This window comes from Raphanus sativus, chromosome 3 (genome assembly GCF_000801105.2).
Source record: "Raphanus sativus cultivar WK10039 chromosome 3, ASM80110v3, whole genome shotgun sequence".
Lineage (NCBI taxonomy): Eukaryota > Viridiplantae > Streptophyta > Magnoliopsida > Brassicales > Brassicaceae > Raphanus > Raphanus sativus.
This window is the reverse complement of record NC_079513.1, coordinates 23175987-23198707: the sequence shown is the minus strand read 5'-3', so window position 1 is coordinate 23198707 and position 22721 is coordinate 23175987. Positions and strand designations below refer to the sequence as shown.

Genomic DNA, 22721 nt, shown 5'->3' with positions numbered 1-22721 from the left:
CTCAATCAACCAAACAATGCTTTCAACAACCACTTGAAGTTATAACAAATGTATTCGCTGACACTCGTACTAAATAAGGACTAGACCTTGAGTTATTGGAGCCTGAACCTTGTTCATTTTAGTTTAGTAATATGACAATTCAACCAAAAGAACCTAATACTTTTTCCATCTCAAACTAAATTTCTGATTTGTCAGATAAAAACTTCGGTTGAATGTCACTTAACCAACGCAATCGGTTCGTATATATATTATTTGGTCACGGGATAATTAATATGTTGTAGCATTTGCATGTTAGGCAGATTGATATACATATAGCAAACGTTTCTTTATTTAATTTCCATGTATACCATGTACAACAATTGATAAGCTAGTATTTATTCTTTTAGTATGTTCATTACCATATAAACTATCTCTAAATATTAACCACGAAGTTACAATTACAAATTTTAATTGAAAAGTCCATTAAATAATGATACGACAATTTGTTTCTTATAAATCAATAAATTTTCTAAAAAAGTATTCTCAGCGTATTTTCTTTACAAGAACGCATCTTAGTAACTTAACATTGTGTTGTACATTGTGGATAGCATTACTTACCTGAATTTCTAGATGACTAACCTAAAACGTTGTTTTTGTCTTTTGTTGTTCTTGTATTGGCATTGTGCACTCCCCATTCACTGCATTGGATTTTTCATCATCTTCATTAGCAGTTCAACCAATGTTATGGTGCATTGGTTGTGAATTAAGCCCTAAATCTTTTTCCCCAGTTTCTTCTATACCTTGCTCATCAGGTTTTAGATTCTCTTGGTCATTATTCTCAGTAGTAGTTGAGTCATTGGCTGCTGCAGCAAATATATCCTTAGAAATATCTTGAGAGACGTTGTTTGGATAAATAGCATCATTATGCTCTGTTTGTTGGGTAATCTCCAATGTTCTTGGTGATGTTCCTTCGGAAGAATCTAAACCGCCCTATTCAATAGATAAATAAGCAATTACAAATCTTCGAATCATAAGCTAACAACAGTGGAAGAAGCTTATATGAAAGATGATTAGAAAATAGGGTAAAACCTGTTGAGTCCATGGTTGTGAACCTTGTGAGTCATGTGTATCTTCAGTTTGTGTTGTTACCTCTTTCGTTAAATCATTTAACTCTGGTTCTTCTTCTTCAGTTGTTTCTCTTTCAAATGATTCTATATAGGGAATGTCCAAAGAAGCATCCAATAAGCTCTGAGTTGCATCATATTCCTTTGGCTTCGTGTTCTCGTTCTTCATATGGATCTGATCTGTATCATGTTCTCCTTGAATACTATTCAATATTTGATCTTTCTGCTGGTGGTCAATGATATTTGAAGCCACAATCTTAGGAGATACACAAAGATCATTATTTTCTATTTGTTCCACATCAATAACTTCCTCATCAAGAAACTTCTTGGTGGATGAATCCAGAGAAGTTGGAGAAATCTGATCAACTATATCTGTAGTCAAGATGATGTTTCCCCCATCCACTGAGTCAAAGATTATTTCAGGTTCTTCTGTTATCGACGACAATGACACGCTTGTACGGAACAACAAATCTCTTACTGGCTTAGAAACATCACTCGAACCAGAAAGTTTCCGGTCAAAACTCTCTTCAGCTTGACTTCTTCTATACATATCATCGGCCACTGGTTTAGTCTCTAGCCAACTATTCTCCTCTTTCGATTCACATTGGCTAGGTGCCCTCTTGCTTGATTCTTCACCGCGTATGACTTCTCTGTCAATATCAGTATCATACATATATGATGATTCCCCGTCATTAGACCATTCATCAAGCCAATCAACCGTAGTAGGAGGTGAACCAACCTCCGAAACCTCAACTTGCATATCCGAGGCCATGGAGAATGTCCTACTGTGCGAGTTTTCACGTTTACGAGCATACAACATATTGTTATCATCGAGTTTTGGCGGTGCTAAATCTCTAGGTAACGGGCTTGGGATACCGTTTCTTGCTTGGTTCACAAGAAAACCAGGATAGTTATCCATTGTGTGGCTTATAGCTTCCTTGAGCTCTGCTTTGTTGAAACGGTTGTGTTCTGTCTCACTCTCTTCTGAACAACTCGAATCATCATCATCATCATCTTCATTGTTCGAATCTTTCTCATTGTTCACTTCTAGCTCTCCACTCTCAACACATTTATTATCATCTTCTATTGTATTTTGTTCATGTTCATTTTCCAAATCTGTTATAAAAAAATATCATAGATCATTGAGTATATACAAAAAATAAACAATTAAGAAAATGTTACCTAAACGTTTCCTAGTAGTTGTGATGTCCGAAGTAGAAGGTGGACTGTCCATACGCTGATCATGTTCTGGAGACAAATGATCAAGGCGACTGAAACTCTCATGACGAGAGAAGAACATATCATTATGGTCTAAAAATGAAAACTCTTGATCAAAGCTATCTCCACTAAGAATAGGTCTTTCCTCTTGAGGATCGTAAGGAATGTCGAAAGGGTTTCTCGCTTGTAACATCACGGAAGGTGCTGAGGATGGAACTTGTAATCCCATAAAAGTACTATCGTCTAATTGATGATAGTAGTTTTGACGCTTTTCAAAAGAGTTGTTATTTTTCCTTGGCACGTTAATATGAAGGTTGTTGTTGTTACGTTTAGGGCTAGATGTTTCTTCGGCTTGAAGCTTATTATGTTGATGAAGAGCTAGTTTAAAGAGACGTTTTGTTCTTCTTCTGGCTATTAGACTCTCTAGTCTCTTATCTCTATCAATCTCTGAAACCCCATGTTCATTAGCATTGCTCATCTCCTCCCTCTTCTCTTCTTTGATCTCATTGCAAACCATTGGCTCTTCAACGTTAAGATAAGACATTTGCGACTCTTCCTCACCAGCAGGCTTCTCATTTTCTTCTACTGCATCGGTCTCTATTGCTTTAGGAGACTCCTCGAAATGTGGTGTACGACCAAGAAGGTCGTTGTAAAGAGAGGTCAAGATAACTTTGTCCTTCTCCTCCTCGCTTGTCTGTGAATCCCATTCTTCAACTTGCATTCTAGCGTTTCGCCTAACACTTCGTTGTTGTCGTAAGTGACATCTAGCTCCATCCTTTTCTCTTTCGCAGCTCTTTGGTCCTGAAGGTGAAAAACTCAATCCCATCTTTTCTCGGGCATACACTACAACACAAGCAAGAACCGGCGACGAGTATATCAAGAAGAAGAACAAGGAAGGGAGGAGAACGTATAGCGCAAGTAAAAACATGGAAACCCCTGATAGAACTGGGTGGTTTCTCATGAATTTGATGCTCGTGTTCATCGAGAATCCAAGAACTTTACAAAATGTTGCACCGGTCTCCTTCATGTCAAGACCCATTTTCCATACAATCAGTATTCAGCAGACGTGATCGATAAGAAATCTATTGAAATATGATCAAGATTTGGGTGTTTTTCATTGCAAGATCTAGCAAAGAATGTAGCATCACACAAAAAGTTTGGTAAATGGGGTTTCTAAAGTTAGACAGCTTTTATTGTCTGGAGATCCTCTGTTTCAGGTGGTTTTAATTTTCGCTCCATGCTCGCTTTGTATAAGAGAAATTAAAATGACAAAACAGAAAAAAAAATTTAGTTGTTGATAAAAAATAAATTTTTTTACTCAGATTGCTTTTTATTCATTTTTAAAACGGCTCAGCATTAAAAAAAGAATTCTACAAATCTAATTTTCCAAAATCTTAACTAAGATCAGATAAGTATATTTTAAAATTAAGAAAGCCAAAAACACTTCCAAATCAATAAAATCTTATGTAAAATTATTTTTTTATCAAAAATTTGTATATAAAATTATGAACAACTAACTCCAAAATTTTCTAGTAGTTAAAATTAATAAATAAATCATATATTATTTAGCCAAAAACGAAAATTAATAGACTAATAACCCATATAATCCTATATATTATACCAAAAAGTTAGTGAGTCTTAAGAAAAGAAAGATAATGATTTTATTATTTTCTAATAAAGGAGTAAGACTAGTTCAGTGATTCTTTAATTTATACATGAAGATCCATGCTTTAACTTAAATTAGAAATTATCTAAATCTGTTTCGCTTCTAGCACAAGCTAAATCCAGTTAACATCTACAGTCTTCTGTATCTCTTAGGTAAGGCATGTACAAAGCATCAATGACTGGCACGGAAAATTTATTTAACAATGAATGTACCATCTTCTTGGAAACTGGCCCTTTGATGCTTAGTTTTAAGGACTTACAATTTATGAAAAAAAAAAGCTTTTGCTTGATGGCAAGCATTAGTATCGAAGAAGCCATGCTTTTTATCTTCCGTTCTGTATCTCTCTTTGTTCTTCTTTGTGTTGTGTGTTTGAATTTTTCGTGTGGCCGATGTTGCAAAAGGATTGGATCTGAGCCGTTGGATCTGAGCCGTTGGATCGTTTTGACATGAGCTCTCCACAAGTGTCCTTTTTTTTCTTTTCTGTCAACGACTCTCCACAAGTGTCTTATCCTTTCTTTTCCTCCCTTACGCATGTATGTATGTTTTGATTATGATGTTATCGTGTTGATTAGGAATTTTTTTTTTTTAACAGGGATGTTCCACAACCCGTAAACCCATAGACACTTTCGTAGCTTTCTGCAACCCATAGGTCCGTAGTCACTTCCGTAGCTTTCCGCAATCCTTAGGCCCGTAGTCACCCCTGGCCCGAAACCAGCTGTTACTAATACCCATTATCCAAGGGCCCAGCACCAACACCGCGCTTAAATTTAAACTTGGGGAGGGCGTAAAGCATTTCGTGGCCACAAGGAGTATTCGAACATGGGTCCTTATTGGCGTTGGAACTGCCTCAAGACCACTAGCCCACCACCCAGTGTTTTTAAAACCGGACCGGCAAGCGAACCGAAAATATTTTGGGTCACGGGTCAATATGGTTCGACCTGGTTCGATTGGGTTCGACCGGGTTTGATGTACTAAACTGAATTTAATAATGTTTTGTATATAATATGTATATTTTAACAAATAGAAAATAGCAAACTGAAATGTAATAAAAGTAATAAAATAATTTAATAGTTCAAATCGAAATCAATATAAAAAAAATATTTAAAGTTTACTTTCCGAAATTTTATCACTATAAATTTTTATCATCTTTAAAAAAAATTATATACACATTGTGACGGTTGTTGATTTTCTATGTTTAAATTTGATGGAAGTGGAATTTCTTGATCATTATCTTCTATTGTTTAGTACACTGCAAAAGTTTTGCAGAGAACATCAAAGACACAAATGTAATTTTTCAATTATTAATTTCGCCCAAAAAGATAATACATTGAAAAGTATAAAATACCTTATGAAACGTCACAGACTTGAAAAAAAAAAGATGTCAAAGACAGAAATACCTTGAGTTGTAGTTTGTCACAAACCATCTTTTTATTTTGAAAAAAACTAATTATTTTATTAACAAAATTTTTGTTTTCTATATGAACGAGAGTTAAACCGGTTCGTTGGGTCACCGGTTCCCGGGTTTTTAACGGTTCAATATGGATTTGTAGCCGGTTCAACTTTGATTGGGTTTTGGCATTAACCCAACTCGGCTTGGTGTCCGGTTCACGGTTGAACCCGGTCCGACCACCGGTTCGGTCCGGGTTTAAAAACACTGCCACCACCTTGTGGTTGTTGATTAGGAAATTAGGATTAGCATGGTGATTATGGTATGCTGATCCATTCAAATTGAAACATCTGATGTATGTGGTATTTCAAATGGACAGAATTTTGATCTATTTGGAGTCATTATAAAAAGAACATTTTAACTTCCACATATTTGATGTCTGAAGAATGTTTTTATTTGTTATTATATTTAGATTTATTTAAATTGTGCAATTTTAAAGGAGGAAACATATATTTTGTAAGGTTGGGTGATCTAAAATATTGACTGCAAAAAAAAGTCTTGGAGATAATATACTGAAAATATATATTCAAGCATAGATTTTTTAAAATATATTCTTTGATTAGATAATAGGTAAGTATTTGAAATGTGTATGGCATTTTGGATTAGCTCATATCTTTATCAGTTGAATCTATCTCCTAGGTATTCTTATTTTTGAGACAGAAATTAAGTTTTATGCGTCTAATTTACTGACAATATATATGTAATGCGACAAATAAAAGAGAATGAAAACAAACTTTCGCAAGTGTTTCAACTTTCAACTCTTAGTAAAGTGTTCGACTCCAAGCAAACCCAATTTCTTATAGTGGGCTAAACTACCATTGACCAAATCTTTGTTCTCGAAGCAAAGATCTTATTGCTTGGCTGATTTCATAATATAAAGTATTATATATATAAATAAACTGGATATTCGATGCTGCAAAAAAAAAAAAACTAAAACTAAAACGGGGCAGTTAATTTGCTTTCGTGTTCTATTAGCCCAACCCAAACTATACACACACAATATTCTTATCAACCCAAATTAAAAAAATGTCACAACTACTTTCTCCTAATTGGTAAAACAAAATACGACTTTTCTTGTTATAGCCTATGGTAAAAATATCTCTCATTTCTACATCCCTCTACTTCACCATATATATGTCTCGCACCAATCTCTCCATACAACAAAAACAAAACATATAAACAGGAAAAAATGGAAGCCCTAAACCCTGTCTTAACCGGCTACGCCGTGGCCGCTCTATCCATGTACGCTATTTGGTTCTACTTCATCTCCAGGAGACTAACCGGTCCCAAAGTCTTACCTATCATCGGAAGCCTACCGTTTCTAATCGCAAACCGGAACCGAGTCCATGATTGGATCGCTGATAACCTCCGAGCCACTGGCGGTACGTACCAAACAAGCACTATGGTGATACCTTTTGTGGCCAAGACGCAAGGGTTTTACACCGTCACGTGTCACCCCAAAAACGTCGAGCATATTCTTAAGACACGGTTCGATAACTACCCAAAAGGTCCGATGTGGCGAGCTGCTTTCCACGATCTGTTAGGACAAGGAATCTTTAACAGCGATGGTGACACATGGCTCATGCAACGCAAGACCGCAGCGCTTGAGTTCACTACTAGGACTCTTAGACAAGCCATGGCTCGGTGGGTTAACGGGGCTATCAAGAACCGGTTATGGCTTATATTAGACCTGGCGGTTAAGGACAACAAACCGGTTGATCTTCAAGATTTATTTTTGAGGTTGACCTTTGACAACATTTGTGGTTTGACTTTTGGGAAAGATCCGGAGACGCTATCACCGGACCTCCCGGTAAATCCATTCTCAGTGGCGTTTGACACAGCAACAGAAGCTACTCTAAAGAGGCTTCTCTACACCGGTTTCTTGTGGAGGATTCAGAAAGCCATGGGGATTGGTTCTGAGGATAAGCTCAAGAAGAGCCTTAAGATCGTTGAGACATACATGAATGATGCAATAGACGCTCGGAAAAACTCTCCTTCCGATGATCTTCTGTCGCGTTTCTTGAAGAAACGTGACATCAACGGTAACGTGCTTCCCACGGATGTTCTTCAGCGTATCGCCCTTAACTTTGTTCTTGCGGGTCGCGACACTTCTTCAGTGGCTCTGAGCTGGTTCTTTTGGCTCGTCATGAACAACCCTGAAGTGGAGAAGAAGATCGTTGAAGAGTTATCGACGGTTCTGAAGGAGACACGTGGTAGTGATCAGGGAAAGTGGACGGAGAAGCCGCTGGAGTTCGACGAGGCAGATAGGCTGGTTTACCTTAAAGCTGCTTTAGCTGAAACGCTGCGTTTATACCCTTCTGTACCTCAGGTGAAAATACAGTCATTTGATTTTTGATTATTTCGTTCATGGGAATATTATTCGTAACGCATATGACCAGGAGACATACGTAAAATTAACGTAGTCATAATTAGTTACCACGTAAATATTGATATGTTTCTAAATATATGCATACTAAGTTTCACAAAAGTTCCTGAAAAAAATCTCTAAAATTGACTAGTAGATTCCATTTATTTTCTTTAAGCTGAATATGAATTTTCTTTTTAAGCTGAATATCACAAGTCAAAAGATTTTTTTTAATCTTAACCCTTAGCTTATTAGCTAGTACTATCAAATGATGGTTATAATCACATTTAACTTTTACTTAGTTTGATTTATTGTTACCAAAAGAACATGGTAAAATTTGACGCAAAACAAGCATTTTATTTATTTTAGCTGTTTTGTCACTAATAATATCGTATTAATTAGTAACGTTCCAAATGACCATGCAGGATTTCAAGTACGTTATCGCCGACGACGTTTTGCCTGACGGAACATTCGTGCCAAAAGGCTCGACGGTAACCTACTCGATTTACTCGATCGGACGAATGAAAACAATTTGGGGCCAAGATTGTCTTGAGTTCCGCCCAGAACGGTGGCTCACGGCCGAAGGTGACCGGTTCGAGACTCCTAATGATGGTTACAAGTTCGTAGCGTTTAACGCCGGACCAAGGACCTGCTTGGGCAAAGACTTGGCTTATCTCCAGATGAAGTCGGTGGCTTCAGCCGTTCTCCTCCGATACCGGCTGTTTCCAGTTCCAGGTCACCGCGTCGAGCAGAAGATGTCGCTGTCGCTCTTCATGAAGAACGGCCTACATGTCTACTTGCAACCTCGTGGTGAGGTGGTTAGTGCATGATTTATGCTAAGGATAATATGTTTGAGAATATGTTTGTCATTTGAAGTTTAAATTGTTGTAAGCAACCTACTTTTCGTTTGTTTTACTCCACTACAAGATACGTATTATATATATATGCATTTTCTGTACTTTTGTTTGTTTGAGTTTGCTCAACTCTTTTTGAATAAAAGTCTAGTCGTTACACTTTTAATTGAATTAGTGGACTTAATTTAGATTAGTACCAATTTGTAACGTAAGTGAGGATCAAGTTAGTACTAATCTCAAACTAAAAAACCAGTAAATTACGTGAACAACATAAGTTAAAATGAAAAAAAAAGATTAAACAAAAAAACGAAGAAAGTATTCCACAACGAAGAGGCACATAAACCCTAATTATTCTGATACGAGAAGAAGCTTTTTTTTTTTTTGTAACAGTTGCAAGAAGCTTGTATCTTATGATCTAGGGGAATTTTTGAGAAAATAATTCATTAAACAAAGGGAGAGAAGATAGAGAATGATCATAATGATGATCGCATAGTATCACATGATCATGTTGGTAGCTAGAACAATGGGAATGGGATGTTGCTCCCTTGAGTAGTAGCAGAGATCATCTCTAACAGATCCATATCTCTTCTTTCGCTTGTAGAGTTAGCTTGAGGCACAAGAAAATCACTATGGACTCCCTGCTCTATGGTGGTGGATGACGTGGAAGACGAGGAAGACGGAAAATATGGGTCAACGTAGGACGACGTCGTACCATTCAACAAGTAAGACAAGTAGATATCAGACGCAAGGTGCGAAGTAGTCGCAGGCACGGTACCCATTCCCTGATCATGATGATGAGTCTGAACAACGTTATGGGAGTTAGGGTTAGGGTATTTGATCATGATCTCAGATGATGAAGACTGGTTCACCTCATCAGATGTTTGACTCAGACCAATGTTGTCAAGAGAAGCCGGGTGGTTTTCAAAGATGTTTTGTAGGTAAACCAGCTCTTCGTCATATGGATCACCAAGGACCGACGATGCAGAATCTCCATCAGAATAGATCTGATTCGGTGTAGACAAAACACTGATGGAATTTTCATTCTTGTTATCATCATTATTATTGTCTTTATTGTCGAGGCTTTTGATATAGTCTTGGAGAATGCATGGCCTTTTAGCTGCTGGAGAGGGATCATCACCGTCATTGTTATCAGCGTTTGCTTGACGTTTCTTTTCGCGTTTTGAGTTTTGGCGTCGTTTAGTAGCGTTCCAATGATTCTTGATAGAGTTCTCGGTGCGTCCAGGTATGAGTTTAGCGATCTCTGCCCACTTGTTCCCGATTCTTATGTGCGCTTCTACAAGAACTTTCTCTTCTTCTTCGCTCCATCCATCTTTCTGAAAACACAAGCGGCGAAAACATAGAGAGAGAGACTTATGAAGAACCCTAGATCTAAAAAAAAACATGTTACAAAATAAAGCCAAAAATAAGCTTATATTAAATAAAGAGATCTTAGAAAGAAAACCTTGATATCAGGACGGAGATGATTATGCCATCTCTCACGACATTGTTTGCCTGCTCTTCCCTCAAGTTTTTCCGAGACTATTGCCCATTTCCTGTCCCCATGTTGCCTTACCAACCTGATCAACTTTCTATACATATATGTTCGTGATTTATAACAAACGCATTACTATAAACATATATTTTCATATAGACGCAAGCATGAACCAGTCTATGTAAGAAAAAAAACATGATCATATATCTATGACTATATATACCTGTCTTCTTCTGATGTCCATTGCCCTTTGATAAGATTCTTGTATGGTCGCTTCTTCGTGGTTGCATCTTTAACGACCATATCCCCAATAGGGCTTCGGCCATGAACGACCAAGTGTTTCTCCTTCCTAGGACCAAACGTGGTGTTCTCTTTGTTATCGTTTACAATCTCAGTCACCGCTGTCCTTCTCACGATCGGTGGATGTCGTTCTTTAGGATCCTTTTGTTTCTTGCTAGTCAAGGCATCATTGTTTTGGCCGTACAAAAATCTCTCCACGGCGGTTAACGGAGGTGCTGCTCCGTGGGCAATGCGCCGGTGCTCCATGGGAAAAAAAAAGAGAGAAGATTAATTAGAATGGAAAGGAGAACACAAAGAAGGAGTGAGTTTAGCTAGTAACATAGAATATGGGAGAAGTTAGTGAGTTGCTATATAAACTCAATGAGCCATTAAATTTCATTAATTCTGATATTTTATTTATAAAATTAACGTTATAGCTCTCAACTTTTTAATTAGTTTATACAAAAAAATTAACGAAAAATAAATTTATGCCTTCGAAGTTAAAAATAAAAAGCTATATAAGAAAAACTACAAAATATGATAAATACAAAATATTGATATTTAATTGATTACTATATTTATCCATCCCTATTAGTCACTAAATTTCATATCAATATTTCTCCAAAGATTCTTCCTATTATGTTATATATACTCTATATGATGACGCCATTATTTTCTGAAGAAATAAAAGTTGATTATAGAATAATATCCAATGATTTTCTAAAGATTACTTGTTTGGCATCAAACTCATGAATTTTTGTCAGTCTTTATTTTCATTTTTCAATATAAGCAACACATTTCCACTAAATAATAATATCTAAATAGCAAAGACTGATATTAATATAATGAGCTAGTCAACAACGTGTAATATGCCAAATGGAAGTTAAGAGGAAGGATTAGTGGGTTGACCTTCAGCTAAGTAGTAAATATTAAATGATTTATATCCCGTAAAGACTAGTCTAGATTATTTTTGTAAATGTGTAACTGACGAAGTAGTAGATGGAGAGACCCATCAATGGTAATCTAAATGCCGCCAAATGAAAACATGGAATATAGATATGCAAGGAATTAATCATTTGTTTGACTACAATTGTTTATACTTAATGCTTTTGAGTAACGTACTCTTAAACATAAATAATGTCTTGCTTATATACCTTTTAATCCGAAAGAAATACTTTCTAACTAATGTTTTCTCAGTAAAGCTATGATTTGGGTGTTGTCCTCTTACTAGATGTTTCTTAAAATTAGACGGGCTTGATGAAAGAGACGAGCAACAGATAATATACAAATATATATATATATATATATATATATATAAGTTATCGCACCATTTTGTTTGTTTTGTAATACATTACTTGACATGAAAGAGAGAACCCCCCTCCTTTTATTATTATCTGAAATTCGTTGAGTGAAAGTAGCAGAGATTACAAACATACAAACAAACAAAGCCAGCAAGTTCATGGAGAACCTCTACTACTTTCACTTAATGAATTTCAGATGATCGAAAAAGAAAGAAAGAGAGAAAACCCATAAAACCAAAAAAACTAATATGGTCCGATATACTGATGATATATATGTTGACAAAAAAAACTGATGATATATATACATAATTTTTTATGTATAAGTATAACGTTGATGATAATATGGTTCATATATCGGTATTTTATGCTGCCTCAACCGATTTAGACTGTACGTATTGGTGTCATGAGTTCGACAATATCCTGTGTTAAGGAATACAATGAATGGGCAAGACTACCAATGCCGTCAAGAAGACTAAGACTTTACCGTAAGGGCCACGATGGTGGAGACTACGGTGGCAGTGATTTTGGCCCAGAATATTTGACAATTTAACTGACAATGTAAACTTCTGAAAAATAACATGTTCAGTTAGTAATTTTTTTTTATCGCACTTTAGATAGATAGCTACACATTTAAGGTGGTATATTGTAGAGATCTCAGTGTTCTAAAAAATCAGTCTGGTCTAGTGACAGTAACTCAGTTATAAGTGAAACAACATTTTAGAGATTGATCTAAACAATGTCTAAATAAATACAAAGCGCGTAATTCGCATCTTAACAAATTCTTGAACGTTGGGATAGGTCACGAGAATCAACTGAGATAGAGATTCAGCAGGAAAATAATTCAATGGCAAGTACTTTGCAGGTATAGTGTTTAGGACTGAATAGTGGACTCGGTGTCTCATGTACTAATCAATCTGACATCTGTAAATGCAAAGGATAAAATTGTAAAATAAAGACATTTACAGAGAAAAACATCTGTGTAAGCTAATGATCAAGAATTTCAACTCCCAAGATTCTAGCTACAGCCTACAACTGAGAAAATATTGACAACGCAAAGGCAATACCACTTGATATCAATATAGTAAGTGTCCCTCCATACTACTAGTTTTTGATTTTCTTTCTCTTTTTCTAACAACCTATAAGTTGTGAACCTTTGTTTCAGTCTCCTTGGATCATAGACTTCGTTTACTTAGATACTTGAGAAAATAGTTTTAAAATAACGTTTTACTAAATTTAGTAGAAGAGGTATGACGGTTCTTTTAACAACATGGTTGTGTAGTCCACAATCTCTGATCTTAATACTTGAATAGGCAACAACAACCGTAATTTGATTGTGAATACACACTTTTTGAAGAGAAAGGTTTATGCTTGTAAATAAGTAAATGGGAACCAACAACCAAATGCACAAAAAGCATGAAGGAAGTGGAACTTTCCCAAGAAAATATGGTAAAGAAAAACAGAGTATTAAAAAAGGACAAGACTGCTACTACTTCTCCTAACTTCTAATAAATAGATACATGTAAAGATTCACCAGAACCGGTTTACACCTTTTTTTTTTGTTTTCTTGTTTCACCTCACATGGGAATCGTAAGGAGAAGAGGCAAACGCTTGATCTGGAACCACCAGTGGTAACTTCTCAATATACACAAACAACCGTCTCTGATTCTCTCTAGCGATCACAGAGGGGTTCACTGTATCGGTGTTCTCCAAGAACATCCAAAGATCACCTGAATCCACTCTCTTAAGACTGTCTCTGCAGAAAGGGCATGACTGCGACCTCCCTCTCCTAAAGAATAAAACATTACCACTTTCTTCAGAAAACAAAAACACTTCAAACAAACAAAAAAAAGTGGAAGCTCTTGAAGTGACTAGCTTACCAATCGTGATAGCATTTGATACAAAGAGAATGCGTACAGTTAGGCAGCACGACCAAGCTGTTCATCTCCATACAGATTCCACATTCTTCTTCCCGCTCCATCTCAATCTCCGAGAGCTCACACTTTTTGCTCTCATCCTTCTTTCTGTACCGCATGCTGCAGACCTCTTTTTGTTTACGGTCTTCGAGGTCTGTGATTCCCCTTTGTAGTTGTAACAAGGAAGGGAATATAACAGCTACAAATATAAAATAAAATAAAGCATATTAATAAAACAATATCAAACTCGTTAACTAGAAATTATATCAGCAAAAACAGAACATATACCATAGAACTCTCTGATACTGGCTTTTCTTTCATAAACCGACATTGTGGTTTTCCCATCTGCGTAAGTCTGGAATCAAGTTTTAGCTCAACGAATTAATCAAAACAATGACGAAGAGTGTGAATGCAGTAAAGCAAAAGAGGGAAGAAAAAGAGGAAGTACCATATAGATAAGGACTCTGAGCAAGCCGAGGGTACCAGCGAGGTGACAATCAGTCCATTGTACAAGAAAAAGAAAGAACTGAGCAGCTGGGCTGTATGACAATCTCATCTGCACACGTCCTCCATCCTTCTCCCGAGGGTGGTCTAAAGCTCTGTACATTCATTTTGAGAAATATAATAAGAAGAAATACTCAATAAAAGTCCATTACTAACAATATGCTTTTTTTTTTTTTTGGTTAATAAGGGCATCAAAAGATTCAAGCATGCAAAAGTATGGCTATAACATTTGACTATTAAGTTCAAACATTGATCGAGAAGACATTAGTGATTAGGCTAAAAAAAAGTCACTGAGATGTTAACCACAAGTCAACTTAGTTAAGAAGAAGAATCCCAAGACAAAACTGAGGTCATTTTGAGCTAAAACAGTTAGTGTCTAGATAAACCCTAAACTTAGTGATCAACTGAGTACAGTTTCCCAAGTCTAACACCGTAAGAAGTAACCACATACCCCACTGGTTGACCTAAATCAAGCTACATAAAGTTTTTTCACAGATTTTCAATTCGAACAAGAAGGAAACTCTTACATGCAAACCAAACAGAGGAAAAGTAAAAAAAGGGGGGGGGGGGGGGAAGAACGGAGAGATTAAGCTGTAGCTTAGCTTGGACCTGACATCACCTAACATACACAGCTATATGCAAAGAGATCGAGACTTTTAGAATCAGAAAAAAGCAGAGGAAACGAGGGTTTTACAGAGTGTTAGCGTGTTGAATATCGGCTTCAAGAGCTTTAAGAGAGTCCTTGAAAGACAGTTTGGCAGCCATGTCAAAAGTAATTTCCCCGGGAAATAATAACTCCCATCAAACGGAACACACCGACAGAAGAGGATCAAGAAAGCTAACACTGTGTCTCAAATCAGTACCGAAAAGGAAAAGAGTACTTTCAATGGTTTAGATGTTTCACCAAATCCGATGATCAAAGTTTACATTAATGAAGACAGAGAAAAAAAAGAAAAAGTGTTTTTTTTGTAAATATGATTACTAATCTTTTTTTTTAATTAAACCCATCTTATTAAGCGCTAATCGGTTACGATTCTCGAAGTTGCTTTTTCGAGAAAAGTCGCGAATTGGTGTACGAATTGACAGTTATGCCCTTATTTTCGGTAGTGGGTTCATTATCTTGTTTTGGGCACTACCCATGGTTTTTCGTCAGTTTCCATTACAGGATTGCCACTTGTCCATAATTATATGACATGCACCTTTGGTTGTAATTAAAAAAGAAAAAAATAATTTCGTCGCATTTTCTGTTTGACACATGTATGATCAGTGTCAATTCGTACACCAATTCAAAACATTTATGATAAGAATAGTTAAGAATATAATAAATAAATAAATAAAATTATAGAGAATATAACAGATAATTAAATTTATTTATCAAAAAATAGTATAAATAGATTTTTGACAAAATCTGAGATGCTTTTATTGAATGTTTTTTTCTTCAGCTATCAGATGTATTTATTGTACTAAGTGAAAAAGTGTCTAAAGCCTAATCAAAACATTTATTAAATACTGAAGAAAAACACATTCAATAAAAGCATCTCAGATTTTACAAGAAGAAGTTACATATAAATTAATGACTCATTATTTAAAATCGTTAAGAACATGATAAATAAGTAGAATTATCTAAAATTATGAAAATATAATTAATAAGCACGTTCAATTCTTACATAATAGTATAATAACTATGTTATAATCGTACTTCTATTTATTTAATTATTTATATATGTATTGAGAACACAACACGTGTTATAAAATTATTGTGTACACAATTAAAGTATTCTTAAATATATTGAAAAAATCAAATATATGGCTTTTCAAATTGAATAATGCCATTATAGTAAATAAATAATATCAAAAAATATTAATTATTGAGTATACCTTCATTGTTGATTATTGTGTACACAATTAAAGTATACTTAATAATTAATATTTGTTTATGACAAAAAGCAATATTTTTAAAATCTCAAAATAAATTTATATTAATCCAAGTAATATAATAGAATCTTTTCAAGCTTACTGTTTTCTAAATTTGACATAAATATTTGATATGTATCACAATTCGTATATTGTAAATTTTCTTTTTTCATATATGAGATGCATAGATTAAGATGATTAATATAATGTAATAATATTTAAATATTTTTAATTTATTAAACGATCAAAATTTCTCTATTTTTATCAAAAATTTAATTTACTGAAATTATTATAAATTTTAAATATGTACAAAACTTATTTACCGTAAGTATTTTTTTCTGACAGCGCGTAAATAATATTTAAATGACATTATTCAACTTGGGAAGTCATCTAGTTTTCATTTAAACATAATATGCTGTAGTGCGTTTCAGTTAGCCTCTTTAGAGCAGGATTATTGCAGGTTTCATAAGGGTTTTTAAGAGTGGTAAAGTCTACCGAATGGAGAAAAGAGAGGAAGAAAGTCGAAAATACATAAACAAGTTTTTTTTTTGATGAAATTTAAAATTTATTGATCAATAAAAAAATGTTATATACAAAACTCTATCTCTAGGCTATGGTTTCTCTAAAGAATAGGAAGAGAAAACAAAATAGACTATGCAGTGATCTCAAACCAACGCTGGAGAAGTCCTCCATACTTATGATCATACTTGTACCGCAAAGAGCTAATCCTGTTTCGAATAGCCTTATCAATCCTTCTTCTCATTTGATCAGTGGTAATCCATGGCTGGTTGTGTATCTTTGCATTACGTTCTCTCCATATATGATATATCACACTCTGTAACAGCATTTTAGTAATAATAGTAGGGCTTATTGCAAAAGTGACTCAAAACTTGAATTCAAACAGAAAACTAACCTTTTCTTTTGACTCATTTTTTTTTTGAGTTTTTAACCCCACATCTGCATTTTATCTACGAAAATGCCATTAACCCTTTTTTTTTTTTTTTTTCGAAAATGGCTTCTTTACTGTCTCAACCTCATTTTCTTCAAGTATTTACAATATTGCCACTGCCATGAATAGTGGGAACAACCTTGTACGAACTGTTTGGAGCTTTTAATGCCCTTTAATGCACGTAAATCTCTTTACACTCTCTCTGTTTCAATTGTTATGAACTAAAAACAACATTTCTTTCACTTTCTCTCCATATTCATCCAAAAAACTGAAGCTTTTGATTCAAAATTGTTTGGAGCCATATTTCTTTCGTTTTGACTTACGGTTGCTTTCGTTTGAGGTTCTGGGTGGTTGGAGAAGACCCTGTGTGCAAACAAAGTCATCTCACCTAGTTGAAGGTACGAATTTGAATTTTTTTCAAAATCTGTTCGCGTAGAAGACTTACAAGTAAGTCATCTGTATGTAGAAGACTTACTGATGAGTCTTCTGGTCAAACGGACGACTTAAACTAAGTCGTCCAGCTTTGTTTGGTGAAAAAAAACAGTCCAGACGACTTATATATAAGTCGTCTACGAGAAACAGGCTAGTTTTGCATTTGACCGAATCGTGTCAGATCTTTGACTATTTCTGGACGACTTATAATTCAGTCGTCTCTCGGAAAGTTAAAATTTCAATATTTTATTAAACTAGACGACTTACGTGTAAGTCGTCTTAGGTTAGTTTTGTAGTTGAAAAATAAAACTTCATAATTTAATTTTTACCAGACGACATAATATAAAGTCGTCCCGTCAGAAGACTTAATTTAAAGTCGTCCGGGGAAAGCAAAGTCGTCCAGAATTTTTCCCAATTAAGTCGTCCAAACCTTGCTTATCCCGGACGACCTTAAATTAAGTCGTCTAGCTGGACGACTTTTAGTTAAGTCGTCTGGAGAAAGTTAAATTTCAAGTTTTATTTTTCAATTACAAAACTAACCTGGGACGACTTACGTGTAAGTCGTCTAGTTTGAATAAAATATTGAAATTTTTACTTTCCAGAGACGACTGATTTATAAGTCGTCCAGAAATAGTCAAAGATCTGACACGATTCGGTCAAATGCAAAACTAGCCCGTTTTTCGTAGACGACTTATATATAAGTCGTCTGAATTTTTTTTTTTAACAAACAAAGCCGGACGACTTAGAATTAAGTCGTCCCTTTTAATTTTCAATTGCAAAAGTGACCTCTTTAGACGACTTACCTTTAAGTCTTCTGGACGACTTAAATCTAAGTCGTCTGCGATAATGTTTGTTGAACTTCTTCATTTTCTCTATGTTTACTAATGTGTTTTATTTTGAATATTTGCAGATGATTTTTAAGTTACATGCAGTGTATGGAGAATGGTTGTTGAGAGATTTCCGTTGGGATTTTGTGGTTGATGATCTCAAAGGAGCAAGATTGTTTTTATTGAATGAAGATTCAACACATGCTGAACTTGTTGCAATGGCTCAAGAAGATTATAACCTGGACATGAGATCAGTGACTGTGGAGATTAGCTACTCATTACCAGCAGAAATGATGATGACTCCAAGCAGTCCTCCCATTCATGTTACAAGTGATAGACAAGTTCGAAACTTGCTCGAGATACTCAAAACGCATAGAGTATGTCTTTGTGTATCAAGCCGCAGCAAGGTGGAAACGGTTTCAGAGAAAAGAGAAGAAGCTGGTGATAATGATGAAGCTGGTGAATGGGAAGAAGATGTTGGTGATAATGATGAAGCTGGTGAATGGGAAGAAGATGTTGGTGATAATGATGAGGCTGATGAATGTTTTGAAGATGTTGGTGATAATGAGTCTGTTGAAGATGAAAATCAAGATGGGGAGGAGGAAAATGGGGAGGAGGAAAATGGGGAGGAGGATGCTGATAACACTATTGTTGGTGAAACGGATCAGAATGGTGGGGATTACAGTCTTTATGGAAAGGTTCTAGATGAGGACGAGGAAGATGATGATAATATTTGTTTTGAAGAAATTGAAAAGACATATGCTAAGACAAATGCTATTGAAGGAGGAAAATCGGATTGTACCAGCATCTATGTCAACCAGAGTTTTGTTAGCAAGGATGCACTGCTTTCAGAGCTGCGGTTGACAGCAGTGAGGGGTAGGTTTTCTTTCAGAATATACAAATCAACAAAAACTCTCCTTGTGGCAATATGTCGGGTTAGCGGTTGTGGATGGAAGATCAGAGCGAGTGTGAAACATGGGTCAAACACGTTTTGGGTAACAAAGTATGTGGAAAAACATTTATGCTCAATTGGAGACCGAATCGCTCAGCGGAGACACTGTACTCCAAAGTATGTTGGTAGTCTTTTCATTGATCGTGTTGGGATCATTGATGGGATAACTCCACAGCATATCACTGATGCAATGAAGAACATGTTTGGCATGACGCTTGATTACACCACTTCATACAGAGCACTGTTATATGCACAGAAATTGGTGAGAGGATCAGCAGAAGAAGGGTATTCGCGTCTGCCTTCATATCTCGAGCAAATCTCCATTGCAAATCCTGATTCTATCACGGCTATAGAACTTGATTCTGAGAAAAGATTTAAGTATCTATTTCTCTCTTTTGGAGCTTCTATCAAAGGTTTTAAGTATCAGAGAAGGGTCATTGTGGTGGATGGAACTCACCTAAGTGGAAAGTATGGAGGTGTTATGTTAGTTGCAGCCGCACAAGATGGCAATTTTCAGATATTCCCATTGGCTTTTGGGATCGTGGATGCTGAAGATGAACCTTCTTGGGAATGGTTTTTCACAAAATTGGCTAGTTGTATATCTCATGACAAGCCTCTGGTGATAGTCTCTGACCGGCACGCGGCCATTAAAAGTGCGTGTGAGAAGGTGTTTCCTTGGGCAACCCGAGGAATATGTTATTATCACCTTCAAGATAACATTGTCAAAAAGTTTAAAGGGAAACATCTCATGTACTTGGTGAAAGGGGCTGCTTATGCGCACACGGTTCACGATTTTAACCGGTACATGGCTGAGATACGGAGTGCAAACCCGGAACTTGCAACGTATTTGGAGAAGGCCGACGCCAAGCTATGGTCAAGGGTTTATTGTAAGGGGAACAGGTTCAACATAAAAACAAGCAACATCGCTGAATCTATTAATTCCGCACTGAAGCGAGCAAGAGGATTTCCGATTCCGTTCCTGCTGGAGTTCATAAGGCAGAAGTTAGGAAAATGGTATTGGAAAAGGAGACAAGATGCTTTGAGTCTCCCAACTGTACATAGCCGGGGTGTTGAATACTTGCTTGCTGTTCGATCAGAGATAGCGGATACGATGACGGTCGAACCAATTGATGGATGGCGTTTCTTTGTCAAAGGTGGCAAAATGGACTGTGCGGTTGATTTGGAACATGTAAAGTGTGGTTGTGGTGTCTATGGAGTGGAGAAAATACCTTGCTCTCATGCTATAGCAGCTGGAACACATGCTGGTGTGCATATCGACACACTTGTATGTCCACTTTACTCAAAGAATCATCTGTATGCAGGATACTCAGAGAATATATATCCTATCGTGTCACAACATATTGAGGAACGAGAATGCTTTCCTCCAAACGTAAAGCGTGGTCCGGGGAGACAGAAGAAATCAAGATGGCAATCTTGGTTGGAGCTATCTAGGATGAGGGGACACAAACCCAGGAAGAAACACAGGGCACGGAGATGCTCAAACTGCAAGGAAACTGGCCATACGAAACCACAATGTACACAACCAGTTGACTAGTTGTCCAGACGACCTAAATATAAGTCGTCCAGTCTTGATTACCCGTCCAGACGACTAATTTCTAAGTCGTCCAGTGTTTCGTCTACCTTCTACGAAGTCGTCCAGTGTATTAGACTACCTTCTACTATCCCTTCAAGTGTATTTTTTTAGACGACCTTTTACGAAGTCGTCCAGTGTATTTAAGTCGTCCAGTGTATTTAAGTCGTCCAGTGTTTAGACTACCTTCTACTATCCCTTCAAGTGTATTTTTTTTTAGACGACCTTTTACGAAGTCGTCCAGTGTATTTTATTTTTAGACTACCTTATTTTTTTTAGACGACCTTATTTGTAAGTCGTCCAGTGTATTTTATTTTTAGACTACCTTATTTTTTTTAGACGACCTTATTTGTAAGTCGTCCAGCTGGAAAACCTTCCAGACGACTTATTTGTAAGTCGTCCAGCTGGAAAACCTTCCAGACGACTTATTTGTAAGTCGTCCAGCTGGAAAACCTTCCAGACGACTTATTTGTAAGTTAGAAAATCTATACAAGTTAGAAAATCAAATAAATCATACATGCCCACAAACATACAAATAGATTTGTGTAAACAAATAGTTCAAATATACAAATAGATTTGTGTATACAAATAGTTCAAATATACAAATTGATTTGTGTATCTATACAAGTTAAAAAATCTATACAAGTTAAAAAATCTATACAAGTTAAAAAATCTATACAAATTGATTTGTGTATCTAATCATACATGCCTACAAACATACCACCATCCTCATTATCTTTCAGATGCTGATCAACAAGCTCCGTCCATATAGCCAAAGCCATAGTATCCCTCATAGTCTTCGCATTGGACCTAGCAAAGTCTTTAGGGCTAAAGGGGACCCCAAGAGCATGACATTCAATGTACTTTGCAGCGTACACGCCACAATCACCATTGTTGGCCGTGGGTACATCTTTGAGGAGTCTCTCATAAGTGTATCGCTCCAACCCATGCATCTGGTCTCCGCACTCCACAATCAGATAAGGGACCATCTCGAGAAAAGGCTCCATTATCTCATCCCATCTTTCTGGTATGGTAGTTGAAGGTATGCTGTCCCAGACGACTATGTGCCTCTTAGGGATCGATATCCAAATAGCCACCCAATGTTTGTTGTCCAAGTTCAGTGGCGCATAGATATCATCAATGTCCTCCCCCCACTTCTTGTTTGATTGGCAAAATGAAGGCATTGATCCGTCATACAAACTCGCCGCCCCACTAGGTAGCATTTTTCCTAAACCATTGTGATCAGACGACGATGTTTTGAAGACCAGATACTGTTCTCTCCAAGACTGGGTAAAGTTGTGATCCAGGAAGCACATTCGCTCGCTCCGGAAACATTGTGGGTTCTCCTTATACCTCTGCCTCAGCACATTCATCCAAGCATCTATATGCTGCATATAAAATAATACAAGTTAGAACCTTCCAGACGACTTACAAATAAGTCGTCTGGAAGGTTTTCCAGCTGGACGACTTACAAATAAGTCGTCTGGAAGGTTTTCCAGCTCGAAAACCTTCCAGACGACTTATTTGTAAGTCGTCCAGCTGGAAAACCTTCCAGACGACTTATATATTTACAAATCTATACAAAGACAAGTTACCAGACGACTTATTTGTAAGTCTTCTGGAAGGTTTTCCAGCTGGACGACTTACAAATAAGTCGTCCAGCTGGAAAACCTTCCAGACGACTTATATATTTACAAATCTATACAAAGACAAGTTACCAGACGACTTAAAGATAAGCAGAAGACTTACTACGTCTTCCAGCCATGCTTTGGATGTCCGGAGTTTTTGATACCACCAAGTTGGTGATGTACGTGGTTTGTCCTCTTCCTTAGTGAAATAATCACTGCAAACAAAAAAGCAATCAGTTTTGGTAGACTAAATCAAGCTATTATGGGTAAAGCAATCACTTACGGA

General features: G+C 36.3%; 4 protein-coding genes across 4 annotated transcripts; 1 reads left to right on the top strand and 3 right to left on the bottom strand.

Moving 5' to 3' along the window:
• Positions 1–711: 711 nt before the first annotated feature.
• Positions 712–3360, bottom strand: LOC108845531 (uncharacterized). Its single transcript, XM_057006455.1, has 3 exons — positions 2286–3360; positions 1069–2219; positions 712–969 (listed from the first exon to the last, which is right to left on the bottom strand). The coding sequence occupies exons 1-3, from the start codon at positions 3358–3360 to the stop codon at positions 712–714; spliced, it is 2484 nt and encodes an 827-aa protein (XP_056862435.1).
• Positions 3361–6580: 3220 nt separating this feature from the next.
• LOC108843879 (cytochrome P450 86A1) lies at positions 6581–8819 on the top strand. Its single transcript, XM_018617023.2, has 2 exons — positions 6581–7763; positions 8225–8819. The coding sequence occupies exons 1-2, from the start codon at positions 6624–6626 to the stop codon at positions 8627–8629; spliced, it is 1545 nt and encodes a 514-aa protein (XP_018472525.1). The 5' UTR covers positions 6581–6623; the 3' UTR covers positions 8630–8819.
• A 291-nt stretch (positions 8820–9110) lies between these two features.
• Positions 9111–10745, bottom strand: LOC108843880 (transcription factor MYB119-like). Its single transcript, XM_018617024.2, has 3 exons — positions 10369–10745; positions 10116–10242; positions 9111–9987 (listed from the first exon to the last, which is right to left on the bottom strand). The coding sequence occupies exons 1-3, from the start codon at positions 10689–10691 to the stop codon at positions 9169–9171; spliced, it is 1269 nt and encodes a 422-aa protein (XP_018472526.2). The 5' UTR covers positions 10692–10745; the 3' UTR covers positions 9111–9168.
• Positions 10746–13051: 2306 nt separating this feature from the next.
• On the bottom strand, positions 13052–15116 carry LOC108843881 (E3 ubiquitin-protein ligase AIRP2). The gene is made up of 5 exons (XM_018617026.2): positions 14837–15116; positions 14087–14237; positions 13927–13993; positions 13603–13837; positions 13052–13511 (listed from the first exon to the last, which is right to left on the bottom strand). The coding sequence occupies exons 1-5, from the start codon at positions 14905–14907 to the stop codon at positions 13295–13297; spliced, it is 741 nt and encodes a 246-aa protein (XP_018472528.1). The 5' UTR covers positions 14908–15116; the 3' UTR covers positions 13052–13294.
• Between the last annotated feature and the right edge of the window lie 7605 nt (positions 15117–22721).

Bases quoted from the DNA above. Each gene is read 5' to 3' on its own strand.
- LOC108843879 (XM_018617023.2), top strand. From the start codon at position 6,624: ATGGAAGCCCTAAACCCTGTCTTAACCGGCTACGCCGTGGCCGCTCTA. The intron at 7,764-8,224 runs GTGAAAATACAG...ATGACCATGCAG, and splicing joins TATACCCTTCTGTACCTCAG to GATTTCAAGTACGTTATCGC.
- LOC108843880 (XM_018617024.2), bottom strand. From the start codon at position 10,691: ATGGAGCACCGGCGCATTGCCCACGGAGCAGCACCTCCGTTAACCGCC. The intron at 10,243-10,368 runs GTATATATAGTC...ATATATGTATAG, and splicing joins TGGACATCAGAAGAAGACAG to AAAGTTGATCAGGTTGGTAA. The intron at 9,988-10,115 runs GTTTTCTTTCTA...TTGTGTTTTCAG, and splicing joins ATCTCCGTCCTGATATCAAG to AAAGATGGATGGAGCGAAGA.
- LOC108843881 (XM_018617026.2), bottom strand. From the start codon at position 14,907: ATGGCTGCCAAACTGTCTTTCAAGGACTCTCTTAAAGCTCTTGAAGCC. The intron at 14,238-14,836 runs GTAAAACCCTCG...ATGAATGTACAG, and splicing joins ATTCAACACGCTAACACTCT to AGCTTTAGACCACCCTCGGG. The intron at 13,994-14,086 runs GTACTTCCTCTT...ACTTGATTCCAG, and splicing joins TCAGAGTCCTTATCTATATG to ACTTACGCAGATGGGAAAAC.
- LOC108845531 (XM_057006455.1), bottom strand. From the start codon at position 3,360: ATGGGTCTTGACATGAAGGAGACCGGTGCAACATTTTGTAAAGTTCTT. The intron at 2,220-2,285 runs GTAACATTTTCT...TTTTTATAACAG, and splicing joins AACTACTAGGAAACGTTTAG to ATTTGGAAAATGAACATGAA. The intron at 970-1,068 runs GTTTTACCCTAT...TCTATTGAATAG, and splicing joins CACAACCATGGACTCAACAG to GGCGGTTTAGATTCTTCCGA.